The 18,184-nt window shown below is 45.7% G+C and overlaps 1 protein-coding gene, 1 non-coding gene and 1 pseudogene across 2 annotated transcripts; 2 read left to right on the forward strand and 1 right to left on the reverse strand.

Annotated features, from left to right (window-relative positions):
* Positions 1 to 3,419: 3,419 nt before the first annotated feature.
* LOC124685617 lies at positions 3,420 to 3,607 on the forward strand. Its single transcript, XR_006997591.1, has one exon. It is a non-coding gene; the product is annotated as a U2 spliceosomal RNA (small nuclear RNA).
* Positions 3,608 to 11,273: 7,666 nt separating this feature from the next.
* On the forward strand, positions 11,274 to 11,458 carry LOC124685613 (annotated as a pseudogene).
* A 100-nt stretch (positions 11,459 to 11,558) lies between these two features.
* On the reverse strand, positions 11,559 to 15,208 carry LOC124699007 (indole-3-glycerol phosphate synthase, chloroplastic-like). The gene is made up of 10 exons (XM_047231387.1): positions 14,979 to 15,208; positions 14,557 to 14,760; positions 13,636 to 13,812; positions 13,477 to 13,551; positions 13,347 to 13,391; positions 13,091 to 13,255; positions 12,917 to 12,995; positions 12,657 to 12,736; positions 12,074 to 12,142; positions 11,559 to 11,835 (listed from the first exon to the last, which is right to left on the reverse strand). Exons 1-10 carry the CDS (start codon positions 15,120 to 15,122, stop codon positions 11,752 to 11,754), a joined length of 1,122 nt encoding a protein of 373 aa, XP_047087343.1. The 5' UTR covers positions 15,123 to 15,208; the 3' UTR covers positions 11,559 to 11,751.
* Between the last annotated feature and the right edge of the window lie 2,976 nt (positions 15,209 to 18,184).

The raw sequence follows: 18,184 nt of genomic DNA on the forward strand, positions 1-18,184 counted from the left end.
CCTCCAGAATGGCCACTCCAAGCGTGCCCCACCCCTTGGATGGGAGGTCGGTGATCGAGAACTCCATTGTTCGGATGTCGAGGACGAGCAGGTCTTTCCGTTTGGCCATGGTGGACTCCCAGTAGAAGCAGCCGTACGCGTAGTGGCGTCTGAGGAATGTCGGGTCCAGCGGGGAATTGGATGCCGTAGGCTCCCGCACCGACGAATTCGCGGCCGACTGGACCCTGCCGCGGAAGAGTTCGCTCCAGCCCTTGCACGCCGAGGGGAGCCACTGCCCCGTGGCCGAGGAGAAGACGAAGGTGGCCAGCTTGGTTTCGCAGTGCACCACGGAGATGACTGTGAATGCTGCCTCGTCGTCGTCGTCGCCGAGGGGCGCGAGGCAGGGCTCGCACCAGGGCATGCGTGTGATGGGTGTCGGGTGCAACAGTACCGAGTCGGCTAGGGTGGAGGGGAGCGGGGGCAGCGCGATGTACCGGCGGTGCAAGGGGTCGCAGACCACGAGCTCCTTGAAGACCGGGGGGTGGTCGTCTGCCCCGTGGTCGCGGGCGAGGAGGACGCGGCCGTCGCGGATTTCTTGGATGATCCAGCCGCAGTGGGGCGGCAGGAAGGAGAAGGTGAAGTCGGCGCCGGCGGCGGCGAGCGCGGCGGCGGCGGGCGCGGAGGGGTGGGGCGGGAGAGCGGGGTGGAAGCCCTCGAGGTCGAGGAAGGCGAGGAGGGGCGGGGCGTGGAGGCGGCGGAAGCGGCGGAGGAAGGAGCCGTCGGTGACGAGGCGGCGGAAGGTGATGCAGACGGCGGAGGTGCGGGCGAGGTCTTCTGGGGCCGGCAGCCGGAGAAAAATCTGCGCCAGGAGGTGGCTCGGGATCTCCGGCAGCTGTAGTGCCATTTCCTGCCCGGTCGACAGAGGAACGGGGCGTCGGAGGGCGGCGGAGTTCGCCGCCGGGAACCCTCGACGAGACTGGACTGGACTGGAAGAGGATGCGGCAGATTCGGGAATTTTTTTCGGGAAAACCTATACACCGACCAGGTCGGTGGCTACCGGCCACCGCACCCCCCCTGGTCGGGTATGGGCCAGGCCCATTAGTGTCAATTTAGCCTGTAGTAGTTCGGTTTTCCTTTTTTTTTCTGGTTTCTTTTTCTGTTTTCTTTTTCTTTTTTCTTTTTTCGGTTTTGTTTATATTTTTTCAGATTCGAAAATTTCAATTTTAAAAAATTGTTCAAATTGAAAAATGTTTAAATTAAAAAATGTTCAAAATTGAAAACCGTTCAAATCCGAAAATCGTTCAAATTCGAAAACCGTTCAAATTTGAAAACCGTTCAAATTCTAAATTTGTTCAAATTCGAAAATTATTCTAATATGAAAATCGTTCAGATTCGAAAATTGTTCAAATATAAATTTTGTTCAAATTCGGAAATTGTTCATAGAGTAAACTACATTTTTGTTCAAATTTAAAAATGTTCAAATCTGAAAAATGTTCAGATTTTTAAAAACTTATTTATTTTTAATTCGAATTTTTTAATTTTAACAAATGTTCAGATTTTTAAAAAATTCTTTCAAAAAATAAAACAAACAACAGAAAAACAAAAAGAAACGAAAAAGAAAAAACGAATTACCTGATGTTGGGCCGCGGCCCAGCTAGCTACCCGGGAGCGCGAGGGTGTGCGGCGTCCTCCGAGCGCCGACCAGGTCGGTGTCGAGGAGCTCCCATTTTTTTCCGCTGTTACTGTATATGTGTACTGATGAAATGGGCCTTGGCAGGGCCTGCCGAGGACTAGGCTAGCCGAAATACCTCCCTGCGGCTATAGGTGCTTCACGTTAAAGTCAGAACTAATTCATATCCAATATCCAAACACATTCCTAAAGAAATCATGTCCAAAAACAGTCATTGTCGTGATACAAGCTAAAGGAACATGTTTTCCTTCAAAAAAAAAGCTAAAGGAACATGTTTGCTAGATTAGCGTCCATCCAATGGCAACTATTGTGGCATTTGGCAAGCTAAACTTAGTTTCTAGTTAGGATATCAAGTGGCTCCTGGTTATTTCTTGCTGTTGGTGTATTATATGTTTCGAAAGTTTATACGAGTTTTAGTTTATGACCACAGCCACAAATATCATCACACACGCGCACACAAGACATTTGCCACCATGCGATTTCAGACCCTATAACCGGAGTCAGTGTAAATCCACAATGCAGTTTTGACTGAGAAGGTCGCAGTGGGCCAGCTTCAGGTCTTCACTCGGGTCTTGTCGCAGCCAGGTCATGGCCGCAGCACCTGTGCCTGCTCGCTCTCACCTGATCTCTGCCGCAAGATTTATTGGGTCTGCATTGTGTGAAAGATTGCTACTTTAGCCAATTTAATCAAAAGTTTGAACCGATGAAACGAGACTAGACAGTGTAGTTATATTCAACACTCACCTTCACGTCTAGACTATTTTAGATTTTAGTGTGGGTTCGGTGCAGGTCACATAATCTTTTTTCTTTTATTTTTAATACTGCATGAGCAGAATCTTCAACTTAATACCTTTTGGCTCTGATACCATAGTAGTGTGGCGGAAACGACAACCCATTAGGGTAAGTCCAAACTGATGGAAAAAAGACTAGGCAGTGTATTTATATTCAATAGTCTTGATGTGATTTGTGTAGACATGCATGGTATAGAGAGGAACAAACAACCTGGAAAGGTGTTCGAGCAATTGAGAAGACATGAGGCAAGGTGTCCTTCATTGATTGAGACCGTTAAGTTCAAGTGTCACAAGCTTAGTCTTAGCCTCTTAGGCATGATAGAAAGAGCAACATAGGCATGACCACTGCCAATTGAATCACTGCTAATTTCAATGTTACACTAGTTAGCCAGATTGGGGCCGCCCGTCCTCCCGCGTAAGGGGGGGCACCTCGCAGGCTGTCGTTTGTCGGCCACCCATATCAGGGTCCGTTGCGGCCTCACGTCCCCGTCGCTGCTTTTGGCCAACCCATGGGCGAGGCTGCTCCTCCACGTGGTACGGTCGCCCAGGCCGTCGGGGCTGTCATGCCGTCACGCCCGTTCTTCCCGCCTCCGACCGGAGGGGGAGGGGGATGGGGAGGGGAAGGAGGAGGAGGAGATCCTTTCATGTGCAAAAGGAAAGGAATCAGGGTTGCTGCTTGTTCACAAACCAAAAAGTGCCGCTGGCACGTGAAGTGCAAATCTGGCACCAGATTATACCCTTCGAATCTTGGTTTATTGCTTGGAAATAATAAGATGTTACCGTCGGCATTCGTGCACCTTCTTGGCCTGCCTTGTTTATGGGCACTTAAGTTTTAAGCAGGTGCAGAGCCAGGTTAGAGGTTACCAATCAGCTCATTGTTTGGGATAGTCCCACATGGATCGCCCAGTGTAGACGGTTCATCGTGCAGCTAAAAGGGGCAAAGAGGTGCGATAAAAAACATACCTTTCTCGGCATCTGGCTAAGATCAAGCGTAGTATCTGTTATCAGTTCAATATCTGATATGTGAGCCTACGTGTTCATGATATTGATAGTAAATCTTTTATGGGAGAGGTTTTAGTGGCTTGCCATTGATTCCCTCAGTCGTTGCCTTATCATTGCACTATAGCTCTGGCTTGGCGCGCCAAAGAATATGAATCATGTACTGCCTAGTTCCATAGATACATCAAAAATTTGAAAAGTTAAGATTTAATGGGACGGAGGGAGTATTCATGTTCAGGTGTCTGGTTCAGAGTTGAGCAACTTAACAGCATTCCGCTTCATCTTTGTTTGTAGCTGCCGGTCTGCCGCATACACAAGACCACATGTTTATTGCTCATCCAAAATAAACAGGAGAACATTATTCATCATGCAGGTAGTCTCGTTCAAAAATATCGCCTACTACTAGTCTACCACCAAAAAAGTTTGATCTAGTTGTTTCAACGCAATAAGTTCTTTCCCAAAAGCCCAGCGACGGCTCACCACTACTCTTCTACCAGAAGCAACAGAAACGCTTATGTCAAACATAGATTAAGGCATTCATCAAAGAACTAAAAAATCTCTTCACGAAAAAAGAGATCTGACGTGCAAAGAAAGACGTGGCTGCTCGATGGTTTCTAGCATTACAAGTTTTACTATGGTTGGGGATTTTAGGAACCGTCCAACCTAATCAATCCAACGGTGAAAAAAATAGTAGTACTGGAAAGTACTGAAAAATAAGTACTGGAAAGTACTCGAAAGTATTATTTTATTTTATTTTCAAAAGGGTGCATGGGTCATTTTAGTTTCATGGCCCCAGCTGTCTAGCTCTCTCCTGAGTTTGACCCTCTCCCTCACAACCAGTCGACACTGGCTCGATTCATTCGAATCGCCGGCGACAAGTGAACCGCCGCCGCCGCGACCATGGGGAGGCGATCCCGGAGCAGGAAGCTTCCTTTCTTCAAGCGCCGGCCTCTTTAAGGTTCGCCGCGCGAGGTCACTCTTGCCCCAACCCCCATCGGAGCCCCCTCCGTAGCTGCCGCGCCCACCACAGACGACGCTGCCCCACCTCCTCCTCCTCCTTCCGGTCCCTCGCCGCCCCGCCCGCTCCGCCTGCCTTGGACATTCCACCGCCTGCCTTGGACATTCCACGGACTGCGCCGACTCTGAGGTGCGTTCAGCAGAGGAGGCAACGGCGATGCGGCGTCGGCTGGTGGCGGCCGTCGTAGCTGGAGGAGCGGATGGGCACGCTTTCGACGAGTCCCAGTCGCGGCTCGCCGCGCTTAGGGACGCCGATCTGGGCCTCCCTAAGGATACTATTCGCGGTGGGAAAAGGTAGGCGACGGAGGCCTTGGTGCCGGAGCAGTTCCTCTGCCCTGTCTTGTCAGAGATCATGAGGGATCCCGTCGTCCTTGCGTTTGTCAAGGTAATGTTCCCGCCCTGCGGTTTTTGTTCCTCCTCCCGTTGGTGGTCAAACTACAGTTTGTTCAAGGTTCAGGGATTGGTTGAATCCCTCGATTGGTTTGTCTGCAGATGTATGCGAGCACTTGGAGCCTCCATTAGTCACATTGTGCTTAATTAGTTCTAGATGTATGCAAGCACTTGGAGCCTGAATTGTTGATCCGATGCCATGAGGGCTCGCTCGGAGACATCTTCTTCTGCATACGCCCTGACCTGCCTCGGGAAACTTGGTAACATGTGCAACCCGGAGCTCCACAAGGGCAGGTGCTACACGAACCATCTGGAGTGAAACTTTGATGCCATGCTGCTGTGGCTTTGATCACAGTACTATTTATTGCCCTAGTATTGTTCTAGACAAGGGACCATGTAATTCAGATTTCTTCACATCATGTGCATGCCACTTTTCCGTGTCTTAATTTTGTAACTAGGTTGAGCTTAGAGAGATTAAGTGAGTGTAGCATCGATACTTCCCTAGTATTCAGTCCCAAGTATAGCAATGTGTAGCAAAGCTTACTGCTCATAGAGCTGATTTGACTCCCATGTGCTACTTAACATATGCTAGTTAATTTTTTGGTCAGCTAATGCTGCATGTTTGCAGAGAAGTTAGAAACCAAAATAGATAACGTATTATTAGTTACGTTGTTGAGATTGCTGGTACTACATAAACCAAGGGAATCTAAAAAATAAACTAAGTTGAGTTTATTGGAACATAAGTAGTTAGCTAGGTAAGATTAGTTGGTTTGAACAATAGGTGGATATGATATATATGGTCAGCTGAGTACTCAATTGAGTGCTATAAATTTTCATACTCCCTCCGTCCATGAAAGGATGTTAAAGATTTGTCTAAATTCGGTAAGGTTAGACAAACTTGCAAGAACTACATAAAAAGAACGTGCTGCCATAAGTGAAGGTCCAGAGAATGTAGACCAACTGATGCAAGCTCTTAAAGGGAGAAAGAAATGTGATTGTACATTATCAGGAATGGTCCACCCTCATATGATAGTTATGATTATGATGGCATGAGTGAAGAGGTAGGTTACGTTGCCAATTTTTTTACATATTTTACAAAGTTTTTTGCTACATTACTTTTATGTTTATCATACTACTCTTTTATGCTCTTGGAAAGGATCAATTCAACGCAGATCCATGGGGGGCGGCCACCGATAGAGGCAAGTGGGACATGGAGGAAGATGGCTCATCACCACGGACGGAGCGAACCTGAACTGAACACTCATAAGAAGGCATTGAATTTTAGCAGCGTTGATGCGCACGAGTGCATAGTCTCTAGTCTTGTTTACAAAAACTATGGTTTCCTCTTTGTTTAGTTACCCTACGCAATATTCTCTACTCTTTTTTGTGTGATTACATATGATATGTGGGTGCTATTTTTATTTCTTAAAAAATGGGTGCTAATGGTATAAACTTCGATGAGCAGTTGAACTGCTATATTTCCTTAACATCTATGTCTGGCATGCATTTTTCGTTCTCTTATTTGGAAGGTGTCTCCAATGTATTGGCCTATTTCATCACAACTCTTGAACTCAACCACATACATGTCATACTTAGAATTACAGTATCTATGATGGCTAGTAATTGTACATCAAAGGTGCCATTTCAAATGACAAAGATTTCCTCCTCATAAAAGAAGGTGAAAATGACACAGAACGTAAAGGTAGATCTTAAGTACATTTGCAGTCAGAAATTCATATGGTCAAGCAATGTACCACCTAAATGACATCGTTCTTCTAAAGAAAAAGAAAAAGAAAAAGGTGATAATGACACAGAAATGGGGAAAGAGATATCTGCGGCTGAGTGCATTGACAGCAACAAACACTTACCATGCTCTCAAAATATACTGTTAACCCACCTGCAACAATCAAGTGTAGTTCAGCATATGAACGGCAAATGCATTGGTTCCCTACAGAGCAGTATGGGGAAATCATGGTTCCAGCCAGCTTCAAGGATACATGTAGCTAGCATATATGTGCAATTAACCTGTAACAGTATTGTCATTACGGATTTCAAGCAACATGATTATATCATCACCCTGATGATAGACAAGGTAAAAGAACCCGTATGTTATCTGATTAAATATTGTGACATTCTTGCAAAATACAAAATTCAGCATAGTATTACATGTACATCAATATAACCAGGTCATCAAATGACTCTTTCTCTGTTCTTGGCTTCTTGCAGAACATCAAATGTGTATTACAAGTCAGCTTTCCTCTAAAAGCATCCCAACCTACTTTATGTATTATTGAAACAGACCAATCTAATACTAGTGGTAGCGTCGTAGTGTAGCAGATAAACTAGAAATATGAACACATTACGCCATTTATCAGTTGTCGCCAATTGGCTTTGGAGGGCGTCTCGCTATTGGAACTGCTTCTCCAGCACGGTCCTGTTTGGTCTTTGCAATGTTCGCATATATAACTTGCCCGTCCAGTACCTGTTACACAATTTAGCATCATATAACCTTGAAAGATAAGTGAACACCCAGGTTTATTAAAAAAAATCCCAAGACAAAGCCCAAAATGTAGAGAGGCGTAGTTAACAAAGTTCTGCCAGATTGTTGTCCTGCCCAACTCTCATCCTAGGGTAAATTATATTGAAAACAGCATTTGATTTATACAGGCCTTACATGATAATTGTCATATTATAAGCAAATATACTGATAACTTGCAACAGCGTGATAACTCAAAGATACGTCTCATAAACAAAGCATCCCATATATTTTATGAGCTTTTGGTACTTAAAACTGCCAATGAGTGTAGAAGTTGAAATGTAACCCTCAAGCATAGCATATAGCACTAATCAGTTACTTCCCGCATGGTCGTTCAAGTGGTAAACCAGTGCTAAATTTCAAATGCAAAATACTTGATAATACGGAATCATTCTACAAGATAAATTAGTTAATGGTAAATGTCAAGAAAACTATTAAATAATCAACAGTTCTGATGATGTGGCGAAAGATTTTCTCTAAAAATGTGGATAAAGAGTCTCCCATAACTGAGAATAAACTCTCCATAGTGTAAAACCTAACAATCCCAACTAGCAATAATTTGTGAAATCATTCAACGTGTAAGCATCTACACAATATTTTCCATATCATAAAGCTAGTGAACTTAACAGACCTGAAAAGCTAGATTATTTTGACTTGCTGAAACAAAGCAATCAGCGCACATAAATGGTTTTGAGGAGAACATACCAACTAGAATTCAGGGGAGCTATGACCAGTTATCAAACATCAATGTCTCTGTTGATTCAGAGGAGCTAAATTTTCTAGTGGTAGTCAATTCTCGTGGACCATGTGAATTTTTAACAGCATAAAGTGACAACCTTTCAACTGAGAATGTAACAAAAAAGGGCAACTAAATCAATGGGTTGTAACATATTTGATTCAACTGCACAAGATCGCTGATTTAGGTGGAATGTGTACCTTAGCTGTGTTTGAGGTGCTCTTCACTGTCAGGTACTCAGGTGGAAATCACGGGCGTGGAGGTGGCGGTGGAGTGCACGGACGACACCGACACGGTTCGCCTGCCGAGAGGTGCGAGCTACCTCAGGACGCAGGTGAGAGCTCATGGGCGAGAGGCGAGGCTGGCGACCTGCTAGGCGAGGCGGCCTAGCTCCTTCGTGAGGCAGGCTAGGCAGGCGTGGCGCACAAATATGCGTCCGGCGAGCGGCGGCGGCGCTCCAATCATCCCACACAGACACCGATGCGCTCCTGAAGGCGCCGGCGCCGTCCCCGCAGAGCAGTTCCGACAACACAGTCCACGGTCCTCAGTGTTCCGCCTCGCCGATTGCATCGGGCGTGCCATGGTCATCATCCGCGTGGTGGAGGGGACGCTTCCCGGCGAAGTCCTGGGCCTGACGTCTTCACCATCAACAGTGTCGCGCCGGGGAGAGGAGAGCTCCAGTTCTCGCTGACGTTCGCGAGGCAGGAGACAGAGGATTGCGGCGCCGCCGCGATTCAGATCGAGTTCGTGCGGGGTGGGGCGGTTGCCTGCGAATGTACCATAATACCCCTAGTACGTTAATTTAAAAGCATAATTAACTGGTCAGATCGGACGGACAGAATTAATCACAGCGGTAGCACTTGTTAGTACTCTGTAGTACTACCCAATCACCGTAACACAGCTCTTCTAGCATATATTTTGTGGGCCAAAACTGATGTACATAGAAAGGGGGATTTTCTTTTTAAAATCATTTAGCAAAATTTTTGACCGATCCACAATCAATCAGATAACTTACATTCTGCACATAAACAACATCATCTGGGTTGAATAGCCCATTAGCCCTGGCTCAGCAACAACATGAAAATACGTAGAAGGTTGGAGGGAAAAAAATCAGCAAAAAACCAGTGACAAGCACTTCGTAACACAAAATCAAATGGCCATTGCCAATTCATGTCATTTGCTATCCTGTCCAAGAGAGGCAGGGGAAACCTGCCCTGACTTTGGGGTGCAATGCAATGCAAAATTCAGCATCATAACAATCAATGAATTCAAGATAATACTGAAGTTTAACATGGAAAGATAATTGTGCAGAGTTAAGTGTGTGTAGCATAATTTGTTCATGTTTCACTTGTAGTGTGAAACTTGTCTTTCAAATGTAAAGACAGTAATCCGTGACTACAAGTTTATAGATTCAACAGACTGAAAAGTGTGATGTTTATGGGCTTTCAAGTTGTACAAAGTTTCTTTGAAGAAGTTAATTACATTATGTACGGAACCATTCAGCTATGCCTTCCAACTAGAGCACAAATATTATGGGACTAACTATTTTTTTATAAAAAATTAAATAGACTAAGAGGAAGAATCCCTTAAGCTTATTTTTATTATAGGGGAACTCTTGAGTACGCAATGGAATTACAAGCGCGGAGGTTCGAACCCAGGCAGGCTAGCATGTATCATGCCCGTGCTAACCATCCTGACTATGTTGCGGTTCTCGTCATGGGAACTAACTAATGCTTTCCTACAGTTAAAACATGTGCATGAATAGAACACTTGGAAAGGTTTCACATTAGCACCATATTCCCTTCTCTCTGATGTGGCATTGTCGTGCTTCGCCAGAGCAACGACTTCGTGTTTGAAGTATCCACAGTAAATGTTTCTGCATCATAAATAATGTTTGATCTAATAAGAGAAACGATTCATTCACCATACAAGGGGGAATATCTTGGCTCAGAAAAATGAAAATGTGATGTTTCAAGGTTTCTAGAATATGAACATCATACTTAACATAATGGTGTATGGCCGGTAGCCTCAGATATAGATACAGTTTCAAAAGACAGAACCTGGAAGTGCTTCTCACCGATCAGTCAAGATGCTCAAGCTGATAGACATTATTAGCCTTAATCTAATCAACATAAGGATCTAATCTGAAATTAGAACACCAACCTAAGATTATAATTTGTGTACCTGAGATGGCCAGCGATGACCTCTCCCTGATCGTTGAACACATGCTGAAAAGCTTGGAGAAGAAGATGATCATGGGCAGCACGCCGGCACAACCCTCCTGGTCGCCGGTGGTGGTGGTCTTCCCGTCACTTCTGGCCTCCCTAGATCGGTAGGGTGAGGGAATGTCTGGGGGGGGGGGAAATCTAACAGATTGTGAACTCATCAGGTCCATTGCTACATGCCCCCTCTCCTTTATATATGGTCAGTGTGACAGGGGACCAAAACCACATGTTGTTATCGATGCCCCCGATCAGGGCATGTACGAGAAAAGGTCACGAAAGAGAAAAGGTCTTGGACGTTTGTCCTGTGGGCCCCACTTTTATCTTAACGTTATGTTTCTGACTTTTCTCTTTTATATCTGTTAAAACTAACAGATCAAACCCAACACAAGCACGCCGCTCCATTCCTTTCATATTCTTGAGCAATTTCGACCTACGGACTCCCTGAGTATGCCTCTACTTGGTGATGCCCCCTTGACCTCCACAATCAACGCTGGCACCCCATTACGCTTGTAGGCTGCTGCCAGAGCACCATGCCACCATAACCATGAGAATGACATCAGTTCTCTCTGGTGCCTGTTTAGGAGCAAGACTCTGATTTCTACTTCTATACGATTACAGCGACACAACAAACACGACGTTAGCTCAGCAGAGGACTCTCATCTCGTCGGACTCTGAACGAACTAGGTCATCGATTCCCGTGGGCCGCTACTTTCTGGATGGGCTTTTGGGCAGGCCCTAAACGGCAGGAGACCCAGAGCCAGGTTCGCTTTGGTTGGGCTAACGAATCGCGGCACCGGCTCGTTGGAATAGTCCCATATCGCTCGGGTAATTCAGCAGAGGCGGTTACGAGTGAATAAAAAGAGAGGCGGTTACGAGTGAATAAAAAGAGACGCAGGGCACCGGACAAATCATACCTTTCTCGGCCTCTGGCTAAGATAAAGTGTAGTATCTGTTCTTATCAGTTTAATATCTGATATGTAACCCTATGGGTGCATGATATTAAATTAATCTTTTGTGGGGGAGTTCTCAGCAGCTTGCTGCTGGGTTTCTCGAGCGTCGCCTTTGCGTTGCACTACAGTGGCCGGCGCATCCCAACCAAAACTGAAAAACAAACATGTTTAGTCGTGCAGAGCTGACGCTCCATTGCAAGATTGGAGCAGCAGATACAACTCTGAACAGATGGTTCATCCAAAGGTAAATAGACAAACTTCATCTTTCTTTGTACCTACAACACCTACAGTAATGTATCATATGTTTATTTTCGGCATCAGAAAATCACATGTTTATTGCTCATCCGGAAGGAATCAAGAGAGCATTATTCTTCACGCGGGTGGCCTGGCAGCTACTAACTTCTAGTCTACAGCCAAAACAAGCCCGATCTAGTTGCTTCAATGCAAAAGTTCTTTCCCGAAGAGCCCAGCGATGGCTCGCCCAGGGTCTTCTTGCTTCACCAAGGATTCTCCTACCAAAACCTAGTCAACAGGCATGCTTATGTCAAACACGGTTCACTGCATTCAAATAACTAAAATAACTAGACAAGCAAATAAACTTGTACTTTCGGTAAATGTATCATCATCCGACTAAATCTCACGGTTGTCTGATAGCATATATTTTGTGGAACAAAACTGATGTACATTGAAAGGAAAATATAATGCTTTTCAAACCATGCAGGAAAATATTTCATAATCCAAAAGCAATCAGGTGACTTACAGCAGAGACGCCAGCATTCTGCACATAAGCAACATCATCTGGGTTGAATAGCCCCGATTCACCAACAACCTGAAATACATAAAGGTTGGGGAAATAATTCAGCAAAAAACTAACGATGAGCATTTGAGATGACAAAAGTAGAATGGCCCTTGCAACAAAGGAAGCGGATATATGTCTCTGACTTCAAGGTGCATTCAACATTAAGCATCCAAACAATGATAGAACTTCAGATAATACCAACGTTTAACATGTACAAGATAATTGTGTAGAGTTTGGTCGGGGTAGCATGATAGTTCCTGTTTTATTTTTACTGCAAAACTTGTCCTCCAAATACCTTGAGACAGTAATCCAAGTGGCTGCAAGTGTATCGGTTCAACAGACTACCAAAAAAGATGTTTAAGGGCTTTGATGTCATATAAAGTTTTTTGAAGAAGTTAATTACTGTATGCCTGCGAACATTCAGTCATGCCTTCCAATTAGGGCACAAATATTAAGGGACTCCCTAATCTTTCTTCTTCAGTCAAAGCACATACATGCATATAAAACTTGACAAAAAAAGTCACACATTAGCATGAGACATTACCAATATTCCCTTCTGCCTGATGGCATTGCCATGCTTCTCCAACAACGTCTTCGTGTTCGAAGTATCCACTATAAATGTTTCTGCATCATAAATAAATTTCGAATAATAAGAAAAACGATTATAAGCCATACAAGGGACAGTTCTTGACTCAGATAAATGCAAATGTGGCATCAAAATTCTAGAATAAAAATATCATACTTAACATAGCAGTATGTTTACTCAACTACTGAACGAAATGAGCACCAGAAGGAATCTCATACCAAGGCTGCGGTTGTTAATGCCAATAAGCTGAACATCATCTATCCTCAGGACACGCTCCATCTCATTTTCATCATGAACCTAAAATCAGACAGAAACTTAGTTTTCTGCAGACTAAAGATCAAATCATATGGAAGGAGTACCTCAATAAAGACAAAATGAAGGTTATGTCAAACCTCAATAAGAGCTGTCAATCCCAACTCCTTGCAAATCCGGAGCAAATATTTCAAGTCCATATCAGTTAGTACAGCAGCAATGAGTAGAACTGCATCAGCACCAATCGAGCGGGCATAATAGATCTGCCATTCATCAATGACAAACTCTTTGCATAGAAGGGGGCACTGCATTAACAACAGATATAACGGTACAATGAGAAAAATGGCAACCGAGAACAATCCTCTTCACATGCAAAGTTTATCCATCTATCATTACCTTCACTCCCGCTTTGCGCACCTTCCGAAGATTCTCAAAACTTCCCTGTAGAATCAAATACATTTTTAGCTTGCCCAGCAAATACAACATCTAAGATCGCCAGACACAGATACAGTTTCAAACGACGAACCTGAAAGTACTTCTCATCAGTCAAGATGCTCAAGCAAGCAGCTCCATGCTTTTCATAAGCTTGAGCAATTTCAACCTACAACAATTTTCCGCACTGGTTATTTAACTAATCTTTGAAATTACCAGGGCTCATGGCAGCTTGAAGGAGACCAGAACTCACAGGATCGAAGTTCTCCCTGATCACACCCCTACTTGGTGATGCCTTCTTGACCTCAGCAATCAACGCTGGTACCCCATTACGCTTGTAGGCTGCTGCCAAAGCACCATAGAAGTCTCTGGTAGGAGGAGCCTTTACAGCAGACTCAATCACCTCCTTCAGAGGATTCCTGGCAAGCCCCTGTAGAAAGAACATTAACACCCATCATATATAACAAGCCATACCCCATAACATTATAACATGCACAAGTGTATGCCATTTGGTGCTTCACAGTTAAACTACAACATGTTGTTGAATATCATATCAATATCATTGTAACTTAATTGACCTTCTTATGTTTCCTACCAAACATGCTAATCCAGATTTACGAATTACTTCTACATCTGTATGGGTGTTTTAATGTTTTTCCTTGGTAAGCACTAATGTGAAGAGAATCCGAATCAAACCATATTAAGGGATCCGCATTGATGATTTTCAGAAGCACTAGTGCACATGAATAATAGTTCATCTATTATTTGATCATATGTGCATACTGAAGATCATACGTTAAAGGTTTCTTTTCTACGATTAACATGGAAGTTTAACGATCTCAAAAAAAACATGGATGTTTAAAAGGAGCCTCTGATTAGTAACCCATTTGTAGAATATCCGGACTCCGTATAATTTTTCTTGTTATAGGTGTAACACTGTCAGTAGTTTCAGTTAAGGCTGCATATTAGTGTATGGGTTCTTCACCAAATAAGCGATGCATTTGTGTGGATTTCAGTCAAGTCCTTTGAAATCTGACAATGGATATACATATTTCGGCTTATAAAATGACCATAATTGTATTCTTTTCTAGAGAGTGGGCCATCATTGTATTCTGTAGTAAAGTAAGACCCAATCCAAATATGAGTAGTACGAGAGAGCAATAAAACAGCATACCTCAGCCACTTCGATCTCCTTGTCCCAGATGATCTTCTCGAGGATGTTGCGCGGCGCCCCCATCTCCTCCTCGATCTCCCTCATGGAGGCGGTGGGGCGGCGGTGCCGGCGGATGCGGACCCCCTGGCTGGCCGCGGCGTCATCCCACTGCGCCGGCTCCGCCGCTCCCAGCATCTCGTCCCGCGCCAGCGCCTGGATGGTGCCCTGAGAGCAAACAGCAGAGGAGAAATCCTTTTTGTATAAGAGACCATCATATCAAACTCTGAATTCCTGCCCCGGGGATTCACTGATCCAAGCAAGCTGGGATGGAGACCAAGATCAAACGGATCCGGCCAGGTGGGCTGGGCAGTGCAGAGCTTTTCCTCTGAAAACGGTGCAGAGGAGGCAGGTGAAATAAACAGAGCAGAGAAGGGCAGGCGCACCTTGGGGCCAGAGCGGAGAGGGCGAGCACGGGCGGAGGCGGGGGTGAGGGCGACGACCCGCGACGGCAGAGGGGAGCGGCCGGCGGCGGCGGCGGCGCGGAAGGGAGCGGCGCTAAGCTTTGGCGCGCTGAGGACGGCTTCCATTCGCGCCCAAGGTGGCGGGGGTAGGTGGGGGATTGGTAGGGTGCGGATTGGTCGGCGATGTGCGGGGGTGAGGTTCGTCGCAGGTGAGGTTTTATAGCACTGACGGCGGGAACGGGACGGCGGCGGCGGCGGGTCAGCAACGGTCGGAGCCGGGTGATGCCGATGGGCTCAGAGCTAAATTGGGCAAGTCATGGAAACGAAAGCAGCACGCGTTCCACGCGCCATCGATCTGCCCGATCTGCCACAAGCGGGGCCGTCATGCACCTGCGTAGATATCGTGTCCCCACATTTTGTTTCTATGCTACTCCCTCCTATTTAAAATAAGTGTCAAAAGTTCAATTTAAATTTAAACTATTTCATCCGATTCAAATTAATTGACTCCATTTTGTCTAGATACGAATGTATCTAGATGCGTTTATTGACTAGATACATACTACCTCCATTTCAAAGAATAAGCTGCACGCATATTCCAAAACGAACTTTGACTATAAAAATTAAGAAATAAAATCTTAATTATATTTATATGTAATTAATATCTTTGGATTCGTATTGAAAATCACTTTTTAATGATATTAATTTCATACAAACAATCTTTATCTATTTGAAGTAATTCTTGATCAAACAAAAAAAAACACGTAAAACGAGAGCCCCTTATTTCTTGAAACGGAGGTAGTACATATCTAGATAAAATAGAGTTCATTAATTTGGATCGGAGGTAATTTAAACTAAAATTGATAATTATTATGGATCAGAGAGAGTATGGTAGTGGCACTTTGACCCACACCCACGATCCACCGCTATGTGCCCAGAGGATTTCACGCTCCGAGGCGTTTACCTTGGGTAGAGTGTCGATGTCAAACGTGTGGCTGGCGCTGTTCGCGAATGATGGTCGGTGCTCTGGGTCGTATGGGCAGTAGGACGAGGGCGGGGCGTGGACTACAGGTGGGCATGGGCATCCCGGCTTAGACGACCCGACCTGAAAATCCCGGGCCGAGCCGGGCTTGCACGTCGGGCCAGGCTCGGGCTTGATATTTGAGCCTGAACATCGGGTAGGGCCGGGCTCGGGCCTGATATTTGAGCCCGAACGTCGGGTCAGGCCGAGCTCGGCTTGCAGTTTTCACGATTTATGTAAGGATTGGGTCGGGCTTTTGCTTCTTCGAGACGGGTTCGGGCCTGATTTACAGGCCCGACGGACGACGGTCGAGCCGGGCTGGCCTCGGGCTTGACTTTATAGCTTGGGGCTTTTCGGGCCAGCCCGAGTTTTTCCTAGGTGTACGTGTAAGGCTGCTTTGTGTGCTTGGACATCAGATCTTGGAGGTCAAATCTTGCTCTTCACACTAGCCCTCTACTTTCGATTGGTGCTGGCTATCGACGTCTTCTTCACACTAGCCCTCTAGGGAGATGGTGGTGTGATTGCCCTGATTACGTCGTGTGCCTTTGCTGTTCAGACTTCAGGCTAGTGTCGCCAAGCGTTAGATGATGGCGGTTACAAGATCGTGGCGGCACATGCTCGTGGGTGGCGAAGTTAGGTGGTCCCAGGGTTTTTGTGTACGGGGTGGGAGGAATCCCTGCCAGCTTGTCTGGCCCTAGCGCGGTGCCACCTTCGCGTGGTACCATTCCTTCCTGGAGGGCGTCGTGGGAATACGCTATTCACTTCACTATGCGTACAGGGGAAATCCTAGGACCGGTCTGGTCTGGGCAGCAGCGCCGTGTGGATGGCGTTTTCCTTCTTTAAGGTGTTGCTTGGTACGGGGTGCCTTGGAGTGCTTGGACCGTGGTGGCCATTAGACGGAGGGCGTAGCGGTTGAGGGTCATCATTGTCTTGACGCTTCGCCTTTCTTTTATTTCTTTTCCTTTTGGACATGTTTTGCCGTTGCCCCAACATTTCTTTAGTTTCGAACTCTTGTATCGGTGTGGTTGATATATTAATAAAGCGGGGTGAAAGCCTTCTTCGAGGAGATGGTGATGTGAGCTGGGTCAGGAGAAATCACTAGTCCTCTATGAATAATGGCAACGATGCTTTTTGGAAGCCGCTTACCTTCATGTAAGCGTTGTTGAGGTCCCATCCCCACCCTTCCCATCGTCCTAGGTGAAAGCCCAAAATTTGCTTGGAATTGTATGGCGATGACGTTTTAACGTGTCGTTTTCTCCTTGGAGGTGTTGCCTGGTGTATGTACGGTGGTGTAGCAGGCGAGTGGTGCCATGGTTGGTAGGAGTCTAATGGTGATGTGGTCGTGGTGTTGGTGGCGGCCAAAAAGTTTGGAGTGGGATTTTGATCGTCTTCGATTGGGTTTCTGCTGCTGGTGCTCGTTAGGGGGCGGTAGGATCCTCCTTCCTAGTGGCAGCACAATGGCATCTGGAATGGCTCCTTGGGCTCATCACTGCAGTCATTACATACGCTTGTTGTCATTGTCGTCTCTGCTTGGCCTCTCTACATCTTCGTGCTCGGTGGTTGCTCCCCGGTTTACCCTCTCCGTCTTGGGCTCTGAAGCTACTTGATGTCATGATGTGCTCGTCGCAGCAAGGTGGTATGTGTGTGGTATGACCTTTTGGTGTTCTCTTGGAGTGCACATCTCTTGGTTCTAGGGTGAATGTCTCCTTCGCCTGACGATACAACACCCTTCGCGAGCAAGGGTGAGGGGGTAGGGTCCCTCTTTGGCGATGGAGGGGGGTGGTGTGTTCCCTTAGGCGTCTGAAGATGTTTTTTGTGCGATGCCCCCATGTTGACCAACTGATATGTTCATGTTATGTTCATGTTAGTATGCTTATGCTTTTGGTTTTCGAGTGTGGAGGACTTGGTCTTCTTCAATTTGCATTTCTTTTATCTTACCTTCATCATCTAGTGGTTTAGGACATCTCTCTTAACGAGGCCGCGGGGTTCCTGTTGTGTTGCTGCTGCTGTTTCGTGCTAGCTGCACTAATACTTGTGTTTTAGCATGGTTTCTCTACATGTATGCACATGTATACACCTTTAACACCACTTGTTTCGATTCCTAGTGGGTAAAAGTTTAACAAGACGGCACAATTTGGCGCGAAAGCTTCACCTCTTCCGCGCCGTAATA

The sequence above is a fragment of the Lolium rigidum genome, chromosome 1 (genome assembly GCF_022539505.1).
Source record: "Lolium rigidum isolate FL_2022 chromosome 1, APGP_CSIRO_Lrig_0.1, whole genome shotgun sequence".
NCBI classification, from domain to species: domain Eukaryota; kingdom Viridiplantae; phylum Streptophyta; class Magnoliopsida; order Poales; family Poaceae; genus Lolium; species Lolium rigidum.